Here is a 17,740-nt window from a genome sequence, read left to right on the forward strand (position 1 = left end):
CTATTGTTTCAAGACTCCAAGGTATACATGTAGGTTGTCTTAGCCTAATTATTTGGCACAACTTTTTGCTATTCAAGATTTGTTTATGCTTTTAAACTTCAAATTGATTTGGCTTTCCAATTCATTTTCGGCTAGATGTTTTAATAACCATCTTTCCCAAACAAATATCTAACTTGAGTATGTTCTTGTCTTTTTTTTCTAGCTGTCTCATCGACATCTCCTTTTATAAATTATTGGTTTTTTTCTCCTATAGATGATTATAGGTTTTTGTAGAAATTATGAAAAATTCATGATTTGTTATTGTCCAAAAAGAAAAATGATCAAATGCAATTTTTCAACATAATATGAGGTCTTTTCTAGATATATACTCAAATTTAACCTTGACCTCACCTTCACAGTCCACAAAATCAACTATACAAGTATTATTCTTATTGTCAAGGTCAACTTCCTCTACTCCTGTGACACCCGACTTTCTCTCATTGTCGAAGTAGAACATTACAGCATCTTTGGTTGTCCCTGGTTTAATTTTTGATACAATAATTGACTTTGATACAGGAACAGATTCTACTTTCAGAAAACATCCATTAAGTTGTCTATTCTTACATTCACTAGTGAGCTTTTCTATGTCTGCCGAGAGAAAACAAAAGCTTTTATATCACTTAATTACACATCTTATGAACATTGATGAACCTTAGGACAGTGATTTAATTTACATAATTCTTGGACCATATAAATATTTGCTTAGAAGATATAACTTCATTTTTTTTTACCTGTATAGCCAGTCAATGTTATCAAAAACTCCCATCATCATAACTTCATTTGTTTTTCAACAACAACAAAACAAATAATGGAGTTCATCACTTTTGTTGCAAATAAAAGAGAATAAGAAAAATCACTATCGAGTATAAGTTTTATTTAAGTTTACAAAATTTAAAACAAAAATAAAAGTCTATGGAGCAATGCTTTGACAATTAATATTAAATCTGTACAAATAAACTTTATTTGAGAAGGTTGATCTTGGATGTGTAACTTTGCTATTGTTTTATGAGTCTGAGTTATAAGATGATTTTAAAATCTGCAAACATCAAGACAAACTTTTATCTGAAAGACAATGCATTTTCCTACTGTTTTTCCATATTCCTAAAGAAATATTTTTGAAAAGATACTAGAATTACTGACACTTTAATAAGTAACAATTTATATGTTATAAACAAGGGAGATAACTATTGCACAATTTTAATATTATATGTTAGAAAACATATATACTTTTTTATATAATATTTGAACCAACCATATTACGTATGGTTGGTTCAAATCAGTGAAGATATATAAAATTGGCATAAACAATTGTTTTAGATTAGTAATATTCCCTTGTGGTGAACATATAATATTGTTAAACAATAAAAAATATTATACCTGGCTGTGTTTTGAATTCAACAATAGCTGTGCCTTCAATATCTCCAAATATAAATTGTTTTACATCAGTTTTAGATCTGGCCTCAAGGTAGTTTCTTAGAGCTTCCTCTGTAGTTTTCATATTGAAGCCAGAAACAAAAGCTTGTTTTGGATAAGTAGCATCTGGTTGAAGAGGAATATGTTTTCTAACATATAAATCAGTCTGATCTAATCTGTGAGTCTTCGTCAAACATTCATCAACCACTGAAATCAAAAGGGATCTTCTAATTATAAGTGAAAATGAAATTTTGTTGAACATGCTGATCTACCATAGAATATTTTGAAAATTTGATTTTTATCAATTTGTACCATGTCAATTCTTAATGTATGTTACCAAGATATATGCAGACCATTGTCACATTCAAACATATAACATACATATGCCACATCTCTTTTTGTTCATAGGAATGAGAGCATTGTAGTACTAATGGTTTCTCCACATTTAGCAACTTTTTATCTGGTTATCAAAACTTCCCTGGTAAAGTAACAGCAAACTTTACTTTATTCCATTTTCAATTTTCTCAGCAAAAACTCATCGAAGATAACATGCTTAGAGCATGTAGAGTTTTGCAAGTCAGAACACTAGTTTACAAATATTTTGATATCATTATCCTAGTTTAACCATTCTAATGGTACATACCTTCTTCACTTTCAAATTTGATAAGGTACATTTCCTCTTCTTCAACATAGTCTAAACTCAAAACATCTGCATTAGCACCTCTTTTAGACTCGAAGTATAACTTAACACCATTTTTAGTAGAGAACTGGCTCATTCCTGTTACCTCAATAGTACATCTATTGTAATCCTCAACGTCTGGATCATCCTCCACATATATTTTTTCTATTAATATTGTTGTCTTTTCATCAAATAATAAAGGTGTTTTGGATAGAACTGCTTCTACAGCTACAACAAACATAAATCACACATATGTTAATGTAAGACGAAAACCTCAAAAGCATGGAAGGCATTAATATTCAATATTCAAAGATAGGTAGGTCTGCAATAAAGTAAAGTATATTCTTGTTAAGGTTGTGAAAGATTTCCAAGGTTTTACCATGGTCGAGTGAATGGTGTTAATAGTTGTCTACCAAAGATTTCATGCTGTCAAAAAACAAGAGGACAATTTTTCTTATTAACATTTCTCGATGTTGACTTTATGGTACATAACATTTTATTAAACGTTTTAAATATGAAAAGATTTATTTTAATTATTAATGCTAGTTTCCAAACAAAATGCACAAAGGTGTAGCATCAATATTCAAATACAATATCTTTATAAGGGGTAATTTAGAAAAAAATCTATCTACCTAAATATCGAAAGATTTGCTCTAACTGCTTTAGTTTAAGATCTATAACTAGCCAAAAACTGTATTTTACCTTTTGTTCTATTTATAGCAAAACATAAAAAATTTAAGTTGATACTTTTTAAAACGAACATCGAGGTAAAGTTTGGTGACAATTAATTCAGTAGTTTCAGAGTTTTAAAAAAAAAGTTGATGACAAAAAGAGTAAAATGTGTCTTTCTCAAGGCCAATATCTTCTATAGGTGGTCATTTGATCCTTTCTGCTAAGTTGGCTTATCTGAAGATTTTTTTGTTCAGGACATTTTACTTTTAAAATTTCTATCCATCTGAATCTGATATTGTTTCTAGATAATAACCAAAAGTTGAAAAAACAACAAAAAAAACTTTTGTTTTACAAAACTTTTTTCTCGATTTTAAGGTGATGAAAAGGGGGTGCGGACTATACATAGCTGTGTACTATACACGGCCGAATACTGTAACCAAGAAAACTAAACATTGATCAATGAACCATGAACCATGAAAATTAGGTCAAAGTCAGATGAACCACGCCAGACAGACATGCACAGCTTAAAATCCTTCCATATACAACACATATAGTTGGCCTAGTGTTTATTATTTAAGAAAAGCAGACCAAAACACAAAAATTAAAGATTGAGCAATGAACTGTAAAAATGAGGTTACGGTCAAATAAAACCTGTGAGACTGACATGTACATCCTAAAATATTTCCATACACCAAATATAGTTGACCTATTGCATGTATATAGTATTAGAGAAAATAAATGGGGAATGACTGTCCATTGGACACATATGATGCCCCTGCTTGCATATCATATAACAATGTATAAAGAACAGTAAATATGACACTATCCAAATTTGTACTTGATCCGAGTTTTGTGGTAAGAAGTATTCGTTATGTCGAGTCTCATAACATTTGGTTGAGGATATATTAAGTTGGAGAACTGAAACAAAAATCAAAACGCTTTAGGCAGTTAACCAATTACCAAGGCAAACGTAATTATGAAAACTGTGGCAGTGTTGCTTCAATTGTTTTTTTAAAGATTTGAAAGAACAAACATTAAAAATTTGTATATTGTACATTTATGTTTATTTAATGAATCGATTATTAAGGCAAATTAATTAATATTTCATCAAGGTTTTCAATGTATATTAATGGGGGCAGAATCAATTTGCGCCAATTGCAGTTTTGAAAAGATATTAATTGCGCCACTCTCTTTTATTTTGATGGTATTAATTGCGCCAATAAATGAAATGAAATTGCGCCACATTTACCTGTTAATATTTGTTACCTATATCATACCTGTACATGTTTTACCTATATCAAGACAAGACAAGACAAATACTTTATTAAAGTCTCGCCACTTGTTACATATAAAATATACAGCTTTTTAAAACACAAGTTAACAACAAGAGCCACTCTATAAAGAGTTTTGAGAGACTATAAAAAAAAATCTTAAAATTAAAATGCAAATACAAGTCAACTATCACGAGTATAAAATACATTTTTGCTTTTTTTAAATTTCATAGCAGATTTTGGTAGCATAAAATATCATACTTTCATTTGTAAAAAGAAATATATTTTTTTCATTATCAGTGTCCAGAAATTAGAACGTCAAGTTTTGAGAACTGCGTGTAAAAGAAAAGCAACCAATGTGTTGTCAGAGCGACCTTCAAAAATAATAAATTCAGAGATCTTCAAAATTGAAGAAGAAAATTTAGAAAAGAAAGATTTAAAATATGTGTGTCAGTCTATGTATAGAGAGAGAAGAAAACTGCGTCCGGCTTAATCTAAAAATCGAGCAGAATTTCACAGACTAATGGATGATATTGGTGTTGTTACAAACAAAGATGATGACTTTGTATTGTGTAACGATCCAGAAAGCGGTATAATTTTATTAGGATGTACAATGTCAGAGGAATTTTTTGCTGTTGGTACCTAGTCAATCATTTAGTTGTTATATATAAATAAACTTGGCGCTATTAGATGATTATTTTATTGGCGCAAATGATACCTATAGTTTTGAAAATTAGGTGGCGCAAAAGAGGTATTGGCGCAATTAAGTTGTGGCGCAAATGAGTTACTTTTTGGCGCAAAAAGATATCGCCCATTAATGGTAAGTCTGCAGTGGTACAAGTTCGAAATGATTGCAGTTGTTCTAGCTAGTTGGTAGTTAACGTTGGTACCAGTTGACTCTAACATGTTTAAGTGGTACAAGTTGACGTAGACATGGTAGAATGAGTTTGTTATAGTGTGAATGGACTTGCTTCCCTAGTACCTTCAGTACAAAAGTTATGAGATACAAATCAGACAAATATTTACTACTACAGGGATCAGAGGTGAGGTCTTATTGACCTGCCCATAGTAAATGTAAATGACCCCCACCTTCATCCCAAATCAATGATGTCACTCCATCCTAAGTTTGGAATAAAATGACAGCTGATTATAAAACAGTTGGTCAAAGATTCTTGCATGGGCTTGAAACTACTTGAAAGATTTATACGTTTTCTTTAAAATGATCCGTAAATGGAAATTTGTATAGGCCCAGAAATAATTAAAAAAAATAAGTAGAGTAAATTCAATTAACCTACACTTATTTTTAGCATCAATTAAATTTTATAATAAACAAGCAAAAATTGGATGCTGTTACAAAGTCTCCAAAACAAAGCTCCCATAATTCGTCATTCCCATGGTTGTCCAGTACATATTGGTTTAATCTAGTGAAGTGATATGCATATGTGATGCCTAGGAGATTGATCCTGTATGTCATTTGAATCTTCTTGAAATGACGAACAGGAATAAATATGGTTAGGGATGGTTATCTCAACTGTTTACAAGTTCTCAAAAAGGGGGGGAGTGATCCCCAGGGGAATCACCCTATATTTCATTTGATTGTTTTATTGTCCCATATAAGAATATATAAGGTTTAGGGATTAGGATCTCAACCGTTTACAAGGTCTTAAACAGGATGTGGTGGGATGACCCAAGGGACTCCCCCTATATTTCATTTTATTTGTTATATTGTCCAATACATGAACATTATATAGCTTAGGGGTGGGGGCCTTGACCATTTTCAAGTTACCTTACAAGTTCTCAAACAGAAGGGGGTTGGGTGACGAAGGGGATTCCCCCAAACAATGTTTATAAAGGGGCATAACCCAAGAACGGTAAAAGTGATGCCACCAAAATTCAAACTTAATCTATGTTTTGTGGTAATAATCATTGTGTATAAGTTTCATAACATTCAGTTGAACCAAACTAAAGTTAGAGAAACCAACTTTCGGACATACAGAGGTATGAACATACAAAAAAGTACGAAAGTACAGATTAGTACTGATGTACAGTTTGACACACCTACAGAAAGACAAGGGTAAAACTTAATGCCCCCTCTGCAAAAACATTAACACCCTACCTCATGTTCATGTGATTTTCCCAGTCAAGAATAAAGTATAAAAATAAAGTACTGAGCAAACCTTCTACTTCTTTAAATGTAACAAATGCAGTGTTTGATTCCTTTTCATAATCAACAAATTCCACATCGCGACCTCCACCTCCAGAGACTTTACGGCTTTCAAAGAAATGCTTGATTTCATCTTCTGTGACTTTGCTTGGCAAATTGGATACTTTTATTCTGTTAGTAGGAACATCTTCTAAATAAAAAGAAATTCAAGCATGTCAAGTCAAAGATTTGAAGAAATTACATGTCATAGATTAATCTGTAATAAAAATAAACTAAGAAATTTTAATTCATATAAATATCTAAGATTGTACCACTGCATCAAATGTGATACAATATTTATCCACTCGAGACAGTTAAATTTTCAAATTTAAAAGGCGTGGCACCATGAGCGTTTTAAATATTTCAAATTAAATGACATGAGTGGATAAATATTAAATTGCATGATTTGGTGGTAGATTCTGTTTTCTAATAATTTAAATATAAATTTATAGACGATTTATGCAGGCAATAATTAATACTTTTTTTCAGAATGATTTGCAAAAAGATGTCTTCTTTCTATGTGACTACCAATTAATGTTACATGTCTCAATTTCAAGTATAGATACCTCACATTTTAATATAGGTACATTTAATAAATTGAGTCATCATGTGTTTACATCTAAATACTATTATATACCATGGTTCTTTCGAGTTAACATATTTAAACAAATGAATCTGAAGGATGAGTTTGTTTAAATATGTTAAATGAGTAAGACGACAAACACATCCTAATTCTTACAGAAATGTTGTTTACGTACCGTGCCAGGAAATTTAAAAATGATCCTGATAAACTCATCAATCCTTGGCATTACACAAGGTCATATTATTTCTGACTGTTTATGACGTCTTTACACTAAATCCATTAGATGTTGGATGTGTAATGATTGATAGTCTAAGATGCATGATTTTTTTTAATTAGTTGTTAATGGCTTTGAACTAGCTGTCAGTAACTGCAAGTACTCTCAGGTCTGTACTAAGTGTTGTTTTATTGTTGATATATACAAGTACCCAGCCACGTCTATTTGTATCCATCTGATGATATAAGCCTTTTGCAACTGATTTTATATTTCTCTTTTATGTTGTACTATTACACAACTGTCCCAGGTTAGGGGAGGGTTAGCATCCAGCTTACATGTTTAACCCAGCCACATTCTGCATGTATATGTGCCTGTCCCAAATCAGGAGCCTATAATTCAGTGGATGCATTGTTTGTTTGTGTTGCATATTTGTTTTTCGTTCATTTTTTGTACATAAATTAGGCTTTTATAGCTGACTGTAATATGGATGGGCTTTGCTCATTGTTGAAGGCTGTACTGTGACCTATAGTTGTTAATTTCTGTGTCATTTGATCTCTTATGGAGAGTTGTCTCATTGTCAATCATACTACATCTTCTTTTTTCTAAATTGATGTTATGTTATAAATTTTATTATTAAATTAATTATATAAACACTATTTAAAGCACAATTGCCAAACACTTAAAACAGTGGAGGATCCAAGAGCGTAAATAGTATACTTCCCCCCTTTTTGATCGCAAAATAAAATCTCATGTTTTTTACGATTTTGATATGATCTTTAGAGTAAAATTGTCAAAAAATGTGTTCGTCTTGCTGACCACTTGGTTATATTTATTTGTTTTACTGGAATTAGACAACGCCAAAATTTTAAATGAATAAATTAGAATTTTTGCAAAGGAACAATTTTGTATTTATAATTTTCAGAACTGAAAAAAGAAAATTTCAGTATTATTTTTAAAAACTTAAGGAACTCGTGAAAAATCCTATTGTAAACTTGAAATAAGGTTTCTTGACTTAAAAGTGAGGTGTGTTGTGTTAAAAATGATTTATTGATTTTAGTTATAAAATAAAAACAAATTAATTTTATAGCTATGTTCATGATCGTTCAATTTTATTATATTTACAATGACTTGACTGTTAGTGTTGCTATCCACCAATTGCAACTCATTCAAAATTTTGACCAAATTGCAATTTGTTTTATAAAATCAAATTGTTCAACTGGTCAGAAATTTGAACCAACTGCTGTAGAAAACCACAGCCAAGTCATGAAAGTGCAATGTGATAAAATAAAACATACTTACAATCCTATAAGACTTTAACTCCACTTTAATGATGTTGTGACAAAATTAGTTTATCAGTTTGTATAGTTATATTATATTCATTTCCATGCTGAAGGGGAACTGTTTATTTTGAATTGCTATTAAATTGTCCAAACTAAGCTTTCATATAGTTTTTCTTTCTAAAAGTATTCTATATTTATAAGAATCAGACATTATGTGAATTAAAACATTTCATATTAAGTAAAATATGTGTAAAATTGCAATATATGTTTGTAGGAAGTTTCCATGGAGGAGATAATCATTTTTCTTTCAAAAAGTCTTTATTCAAAAGAATAATATTTTAGGTTATCTCCCCTGAAAACTTATCAATAGCCTATTGTTATTTCACACATATTTTTGTGTTCCTCTTCAGCATGGAAATGACTATAATATAACTATACAAACTGATAAACTAATTTTGTCACAACATCATTAAAGTGGAGTTAAAGTCAGGAAACCGAAGGTGTCATAACATTTAATTTCTAATTACTGTGCTGATTATTTCTGTGATTATACTTAAAAACATTGCCTTGTAATATTTTTGTGTAATATATGTAATATATCTGTTGTATATATATATGTTGAAGAATTGAATAAAGATAAAAAAAAAAAAAAGTCTTATAGGATTGTAAGTATATTTTATTTTATCACCTTGCACTTTCACATTTTGACTGAACAATTTGTTCAATATTCTGACCAGTTGAACAATTTTGTTTAATAAAACAAATGGCAATTTGGTCAAAATTTTGAATGAGTTGCAATTGGTGGAGAGCAACACTAACAGTCAAGTCACTGTAAGAGGCAATTATCTTTAAAAAAAAAAATGGGGCAGAGCTTCAACCATTGAATAACATGAAAATGTATAATTGTTGTACAAATAGATAAGCTCTGCCTTCTTTCCTTTGGATTCTAGTTGAGCTGCATATCTAATTATGAAAGTATGGTACAGCATCAAATTTCAGATATAATATACCATGGTTTTCCGTCAACTACACTTTTTAAGCAAGTATTTCATTAAAACATCAAAAGAAAAGATACAACTTATATTTAAATGTGGTATTAAAAACAAGGTTGGTGTTGGCACTGTTATTCAATGTATTAACCACAGATTCTTCAAAATTGTTCTCTTTTTATATAATGATTTTTTTTCTTTTTAAAATCTTACATAATAAGTACTTAAGATATATCAGAATACCAGTATTCCACCACATAATAATATCGAAAAAGCTGGTTAAATGAGTGCTAATTAGATAAGGAATAAAGCAAATATAGGTAGACCTTCTTCAATATTGAATAAGCAAAACAATTTTTAGTTATAGAGGTTGTATCCTTAAAATGGATGCATAGCTTTTATATATATATACATATATATGACGGCTGCAGTGCAGGCGATTTGGTGTCACGATATCACAGTAGCATGGGTTCGAATCCCGGAAAGGGAAGAACCAAAAATTTGCGAAAGCAAATTTACAGATCTAACATTGTTGGGTTGATGTTTAGACGAGTTGTATATACATTATGTACACAGCCATGTATCACCATCATTGATGGCGATCCGATGGATACATCTGTTGTAGGGTTGTCACTGACTCAGACGTACTTATGAATATAATTATTTTCTGTGACTGTATCTTACATTAATTTGTAGGATCCTTTACTATAGATAATTTAGCTGATCTGTAACAATAACATCTTCATGCCTTATATATCATGTACTGTAGTACGCCGCTAGATTAAAACTGATGTGGAAAGGTAAAACATGCCCACCGAAAGCTCTTTTTTTGAGAGCCCAGGTGTTCGTGTGGTCTAGCGGGACGGCTGCAGTGCAGGCGATTTGGTGTCACGATATCACAGTAGCATGGGTTCGAATCCCGGAAAGGGAAGAACCAAAAATTTGCGAAAGCAAATTTACAGATCTAACATTGTTGGGTTGATGTTTAGACGAGTTGTATATACATTATGTACACAGCCATGTATCACCATCATTGATGGCGATCCGATGGATACATCTGTTGTAGGGTTGTCACTGACTCAGACGTACTTATGAATATAATTATTTTCTGTGACTGTATCTTACATTAATTTGTAGGATCCTTTACTATAGAGTATAAATTTAGCTGATCTGTAACAATAACATCTTCATGCCTTATATATCATGTACTGTAGTACGCCGCTAGATTAAAACTGATGTGGAAAGGTAAAACATGCCCACCGAAAGCTCTTTTTTTGAGAGCCCAGGTGTTCGTGTGGTCTAGCGGGACGGCTGCAGTGCAGGCGATTTGGTGTCACGATATCACAGTAGCATGGGTTCGAATCCCGGAAAGGGAAGAACCAAAAATTTGCGAAAGCAAATTTACAGATCTAACATTGTTGGGTTGATGTTTAGACGAGTCATATATATACATATATATATATATATATATATATATATATATATGATGTTATTCTTATTTTTCTAAATCCTGATTGTAATAAATAATACCTACCTTCAATATCTTCATTTCCTTTAGAAACTGTAGTGGCCATTTTAGTTCTATTTTCAAAATATTTAAATTCTATAATCTGTCAAGAGGAAAAAAATGCATGCAGGCAGTGGTTGTGTTGCATTAAAATGTACAAAATGCTTTATTCATTTATTACTTTAATAGCATTTACATTCATTGGACATTCCAAAAGCTCAAATAATTGACAACAGTTCTGATAATATTTTCTTAGTATCAAAATTCAATACAATCATGTTGAATAAACAGCACATGATTTACCCGTCATGTTTTCTAAGAATAAAGTTAAACAACTTCTCAATTTCATATCAGAAATTTATGAAAAACTTAAGGGAAGTATTCTTAATAGATATAAACCAGGCACCAAAGTTTAATGATAACTGCTCAATGCACTTAAAAGGTATTGTCCGAAAACTGGAAAATTCCCCCTTCTTTTTAATGAATTATAAACCCCATAACTCAGAAATGTAAAATCTAAAATTTCTAAAAATCAAAAGAGAGCTCACATCAATAGATATTAACAATTCACTTATGTTTCATGAGAACTGCTTAAAGAATTTTTCAGTAATTGTCCGAAAACTGGAAAATCACCCTTTTTTTATTGAATAAAACCCCATAAGTACTCTGGATTCATTTATTTTCATGGATATCAATTTTCGAGGTTTGAGGAAAACTTGCATATTCTTGGATATTTAATTCGTGTTTTCTGCAAAGTCTAACTGCATTCATTCCTTTAGAAAATTTGTAATTCGTTGAACATTTAAATTCCTGGTTCTCCTGTACCCACGAAAATTGGTATCCAACAAATATTAATGAATCCACAGTAACTCAGAAACGCAAAATCTAAAATTTATAAAAATCAAAAGAGGGCTCATGTCAATAAATAAAAGCAATTGACCAAAGTTTCTTGCTATTGTTAAATCAAAACGAAGAAAGCATTTTTATTTTTTGTCCTCAAACTGGAAAAAAAACCTTTTTTAATGAATCTTTTAAACTTCATTTCTCAGAAACGTAAAATCTAAAATTTATGAAACATGAAAGGGAGCTTTCGTCAATATATGGGCGTTTTTCAATAAAAACGTATTTTCTTGTCCCAGCCACTTTAAAATAAATGTGTTTGATCTTTGAAAGTAATTTTTTGTGCAGTCAGTACATTGAATTAGATTTAACATTTTTAAGCAAAGAAACAGTTTATTTTTAGAGGGATTGATAAGATATTAACTCCTGAATGGTCCAAAACAACCAAAATGGCATGTCCCTAGACCGCCTGTTCAACATTCATACTCTAAAATATCGTAAAAAAATGAAGAAATAAATGTTTTTTTTACTTTACATAAGTTCTTTAATAATTCAAAAGTATGTTCAGAGCCAACATATTCTAATAAACATCTTTCAATATAGGTTTTTTAATTTCAGAAGGTGTGTCCCTCACAAATTGTCCACTACGAAACGAAGTCATTAAAATTTGCCAATAAACAGTTTTATAAAATCAATGTAATTTTTGTTTGCAAGAGATATAAACATTAGGGTCTAACAAAAGAAGTGATGCTTTTATAACGGCAATTAAATTGTTGGTAAGAAAAATTGAGCACATCAAATGGACCAGAGTGATACCGTATTTTTGATAATGTCCCCTACGAAACGGGTCAAATCTCCTTCAGTATCTGGTTTTAAAATTATGAAAAAAATATCAGTGTACAGCTTGATAAATGCTTTGATGAATACAATCAGTCTTGTTACTATTGCAATATAGGGATTGTGGTGAAAAAATAAAGCATGCGAATACGTCCCTTACGAAACGGTCCCCTACAAAACAAGTATGGGAGAAAAACGTTTCGTAGTGGACACTACCACTACCATGGAGTCTTTTTTTAATCTTTTTTCAATTATATTCGTGCAAAACAAATAACAAGGGTTAGTTTCATGTAATTTTTATTATGTTTTTATTAACATATAATAGGGTTGATGTCAACTACGAAACATTTTGTCCACTACGAAACGCATCAAAATGTCCACTACGTAACATGAGTTGAACCTTCATATGTGAAGTACTGTCTAATCTTTATCGATAAAAATGATTTTCTAATTCAGAAAAAAAATGATATTTTTCTAGTATTTAAAGTTAACAAACTGGAATGTCTATAGGAAACATTTAAAATTGCAAAAAATATGTGTGTTTAGAAGAAGTTTCGTAGGGGACAAAAGTCCCCTACGAAACAGTACACAAATTATGAAAATAATATCATTTTAAAGAATATTTAAGACTGCACTTTTTGTTTAAAAACAGGTCTATTATAGAGGTATTCAAAATAACTCTTGAAATTAAATTTTAGAAAAGTTGATTTTCCATTTTTTTAAGGTCTGAAATGTACGCTTTTATTGAAAAACGCCCATATACAATTCACTAAAGTTTTATGCAAATTGGTAGTCCAAATAATTATGACCATGATGACGTCTTGAAAGGCTATTATAATTTTTTTCTTTGACGCCTTACTTCAAGTAAAATTAATTAAGTTGAAGTAAGGCGTTAAAGAAAAAATTATAATAGCCTTTTAAGACGTCATAATTATTTGGACTAGCAAATTGGGTAAAGCATTTTGAGTTAACATGGTTAATGTCATAGGGACAACTGTATACCTTAATACGTCCAGTAAACGGGTGTAAAAAATTATAAAAAAACTGCCTGAGCTAGAGGTTTATACTTGTCCTTCATGTAATGCTTATAATATCAAATAGTCATTTTAAATTTAAGTTAAAGGAACAAAAGCAAGATTCGGAATGATGTAAAATTTACTTACTTCAAACGAAATAATTATAGATGTGTTCTACATTCAACTGTGGTGTCTCGTTGATTCGTTGTTTCTTCATTGTTTATCCAGACAACAGATCACTTCCTCTTTCCTAAAATTATTAAGGAACAATATCTAATTATATAAAGGACTTTCCAAAAACGTCAAAGTGAAAGTAGAAAAAGTTCGAATTTGCAACATTAAGTAATACGTTCATTTAAGATTGTACGCGCTGCGAATTTATAGAAGAAAACCAAAACCAAGTTATTTAAAAGACCATACAACAACGTAATCCTTCAAATTTGTTCTAATCATTTAATGTTTTTTTATTTTGTAACTCATTTGATTGTATAATATAGCTCAAATTTTGTGCACCGTGATTAGTTCATAAAAAGATATAAATCTTATTATATAGTCCCGTATGGCAAACCGATGTGCAATTTATTCCCTATTTATTTTTCCACCGCGTATCAGCCCATAGACATAATTAAGTCATGTTCAGTGTGCACCGAATTTTTTAATATGTTATTTCTTCATAGACAGAACAAATATTATGTACAGTCATTCCTTAATTAATAAATATTTTTTAATATTAAGAAATAGGTTTTATTTTCTAATATTAAAAATTCGATTTATTAATATTAAAAAATAATTACTATACTATATATAAAAATATTAATTTTCGCGAACCATTTAGGTCACGGAAATTCCAAAATATGGCATCAGTAAGGAGAGTTGTGCAAATAATGTGAATACACAGACCCCCCATCCAAATTATCTCTAGCTAAAAGTATTCATCTTTTTCTGTTTTATATGTACTAACAATATTCCATTTTTCTATAATTTCGATTAAAATATTCCAAAATCTGCGTAAAAATATATCGAATGCCCCAAATAAACATTGTCTGATTGGTTGAAGTACTGTGGCGTCGATGCTTAACATAATAAGCCTCGATGTAAAGCACACGCTTCACAGGAATAAGGAGAGTTTTACAAATAATGTGAATACACAGATCCTCCATTCTATTTATATTTTGCTGGAAATGTTGCAGTGTTCATCATTTCTGTTTTGATTCTGCTCACAACATTCCATTTTTTTTATAATTTCGATTTAGATATGTGGAACCCGCAATAAAAATAGATGGCCTCAATCACGTGGCCTCAATGATTTAATAGCAACGCAAAAAATTCCGTTAATCATGTTGTTCTTTGTTACCAATCGGAACTACTCGGACTTTCTGGTTGCGTAGCGTGAATTGCCGAGTAGTTCCGACTGACGATGTTACATAAAGCGAATCACACATACAGATCTTTGCGCTCAAATGTAATTCTTGGTGAAGTATACAGGTAACTTCGTTTACGAAAATTTATACACACTTTTTCATTAACATATTACCAGACTTTTGCATATTCACGTTTTTTTATGCTGAACTGTAGTCGAATTCAATTCTATACATTTTTTTTTACGTGAATCAATTGGAGTAAGAATATTTTTTCGCGCCAATTTAAGCATCTTCATCACCTCCAACAAAAATATTTATTGTTATTTTCGTGAAATTTTAGTCATATAGTTTATCAATTAGAGAATTTTTGGTAAGTATTACTTATTCATGTTAAGGTTCTACTGATGTGCTTCTCTAGGTCTTTTTGACGGTCCGTTTTATCCCATTTATGTCAATACTATCTCCGATGACAGAAATGTCAACTCGACCTATTCGTGTCGAAAGTGATAATCGCAACTATTTGATGAAATAATTTCTTCTTCAACGGTTCATGCATTATTTTTGTATTATTTTATAACCAATCACATTCACGTTGCATGTTTGCATGAAAATGGTTATGTATTAGTGAATTGTAAGGGCGATGCAACATGCGAGGTCAGTGCGCGATCACGTGACATTATTATTTGTAAACAAACATGCTCCCCGTGTAACACGTGTCTGAATTATCCTTTCAAAGTTTTATGAATCTTTCAATCACTATTTTATGATATATTTCTTTTTGTTTTTAGGTTTGCATATTAGTAGTCCAAGTGAATTAGAAATAGTTCTGAGTTGTGTGTGGTTTTTGGAAAATGACGCAGTCATTGTTCCATAACTGCCGACCTGATTTCTCTGCCTACCGCGCTTGGTTTCGTATTTACTAATTTCAATACAAACTGGAGGAATGTGCTTGTGTTATCATTATGCATGAGCATTGTGTAGTAATCAGCCAGGAACCAGTTTACAAACTAACTGGTTTCTGTTTGTATTCCACTACAGTCGAAGAAAGTGTTGTAGTTTGACAGGAACCAGTCCAGAATTTTGTAAACTACAAAACGTAATCGGTTATTATCATTCCGTTTTGGTGTTTCATACCGACTTATATGGTTTGAATAAGCTTAAGACCCTTCAAACATTAATGTGATAGGTATATTAAAGACTGTTTTACAAAAGGATGAAACTGTTTTGCTTTAAAAGTCGTACTATAGTGATATATGTTATGTACGGATTTCCACTCTCACCGGTTAATTTCTTCTTTTACACGTGCTTTTGAAACTTCCTGTTGAAACATCGCAAGTTTTAAAATTGTTTTTTGAGTGAATTAAACTTATTTTAACAATCATGAAGCGTTCGGGAATCATTTCAAGCAGTTTCTTCTTCTCTTTGATGATGGAAAATAGGCTTTCTCAAGAAAATACCGCAAACGATCGCAGAGGAATTGAAACGTACAAGTCAAGTCGGCACCTGGTTAAATTGTCATCTAGTCAAATCGGCACCTATTTGACGTCAATTCGGCTTCCAATAATATTTATTATAATATTTTCTATTCAATTAATTAATAACTGTTACCAAGTACATAGTGAATATTAGGTAAACAACGAGACCAAAGTGAATATGTTGTTGTGTATAAAAGTAATTAAACAACGAAGCTATTGTTTTAACCATTAGACAATTATTAAAATTAAATGAAAAACTATGAGTCCCTTTCAATAAATCAAACTTTCATGCCAAATAATTAGCAAATTTAAGGTGGTTTTTTTTTCAGTAATGTTTAAACAGCATTAAGGTTCATCATAACCTTTTGGCTAAAATGGCTGTATTTACACCCCAAATTTTACTCTGAGTACAGACTAACCTATACACCTGCAACAGTTTTAAGGGATGGCAGGAACTAGATATATAAATTTTAAATGCATTTTGTGTTTTAGAAAATTATAAACTTTTCTAGATTTTGCTATTCATTTTTTTTCGTTCCTGCAGAAGGTGCAAAAATTAACTAAGTAGTGAAAACGATTGAGAAGCTCCCCTCATATAACCAATGTTGTGAGTAGTATTGATTTAAATGGACAATAGATGGACAATAGACACCTGTAAACAATAGGTGATTTAACAGGTTTAAACTGTGTAACTGAGTGGACCGTATCAAATGAAACTCGGGTGTTTGTTTATTTTGCTATCTTCTGCAGACTGGAAAAAAATGAACATCAAAATCCAGGTAAGGTTTTAATTTTCTGAAACGTAGACTTCAAATAACTTTTATATATCTAGTTCCTGCCATGCCTTAAAACTTTCCTGGATGTACCAGTTTGTCTGTACTCATAGTAATTTTGGAGGTGTAAACACGGCCATATTTTTCAATTCCTTATGATGAACCTTAAACAAACAATCCTGTAAAAGACTTAACTGGTTAAATAATGCATAAAAATATCCAATAAGGCTATTTTATTTTTTTCTGGGACGCCTTCCTAAGACGTTCGTAGGAAGGCTTCCTAAGAAGGCGTCCCAGAAAAAAATTAACATAAGCCTTGTGGTCATAGGAAGGTGTCCCAGAATAAAATTTAAAAAGCCTTGCCAGACGTAATAATTATTTGGACTACTCATATATATCATTAAAAATACACCAAAAAATTCATGTAGTTGAGAAAAATAAATACATTCAAAATGTACATGAACATCCAAAAAAGTGAAAGTTAGTATTAACTCTTTTTGCTTTAAAAATTTACAACTGCATTTAAGTATTGAATGCTTTCTTTTGTAAATTCATTGAGGTGTAAAAGCGTTGACCGAAGTACTTTTT

The 17,740-nt window shown here is 31.0% G+C and overlaps 1 protein-coding gene across 1 annotated transcript in view; it reads right to left on the minus strand.

Annotated features, from left to right (window-relative positions):
- Positions 1-13,869, minus strand: part of LOC139490709 (protein mono-ADP-ribosyltransferase PARP14-like) — a 32,831-nt gene extending 18,962 nt beyond the window's left edge. Inside the window, exons 1-6 of the mRNA XM_071277638.1 lie at positions 13,691-13,869; positions 10,878-10,953; positions 6,252-6,428; positions 2,096-2,359; positions 1,417-1,659; positions 391-627 (exon numbers count right to left, since the gene is read on the minus strand). Coding sequence (XP_071133739.1) covers positions 391-627; positions 1,417-1,659; positions 2,096-2,359; positions 6,252-6,428; positions 10,878-10,917 — 961 coding nt within the window. The 5' untranslated portion in view covers positions 10,918-10,953; positions 13,691-13,869. The remainder of the gene's footprint in view (positions 1-390; positions 628-1,416; positions 1,660-2,095; positions 2,360-6,251; positions 6,429-10,877; positions 10,954-13,690) is intronic.
- Between the last annotated feature and the right edge of the window lie 3,871 nt (positions 13,870-17,740).

Source organism: Mytilus edulis, chromosome 10 (assembly GCF_963676685.1).
Source record: "Mytilus edulis chromosome 10, xbMytEdul2.2, whole genome shotgun sequence".
NCBI classification, from domain to species: Eukaryota; Metazoa; Mollusca; class Bivalvia; order Mytilida; family Mytilidae; genus Mytilus; species Mytilus edulis.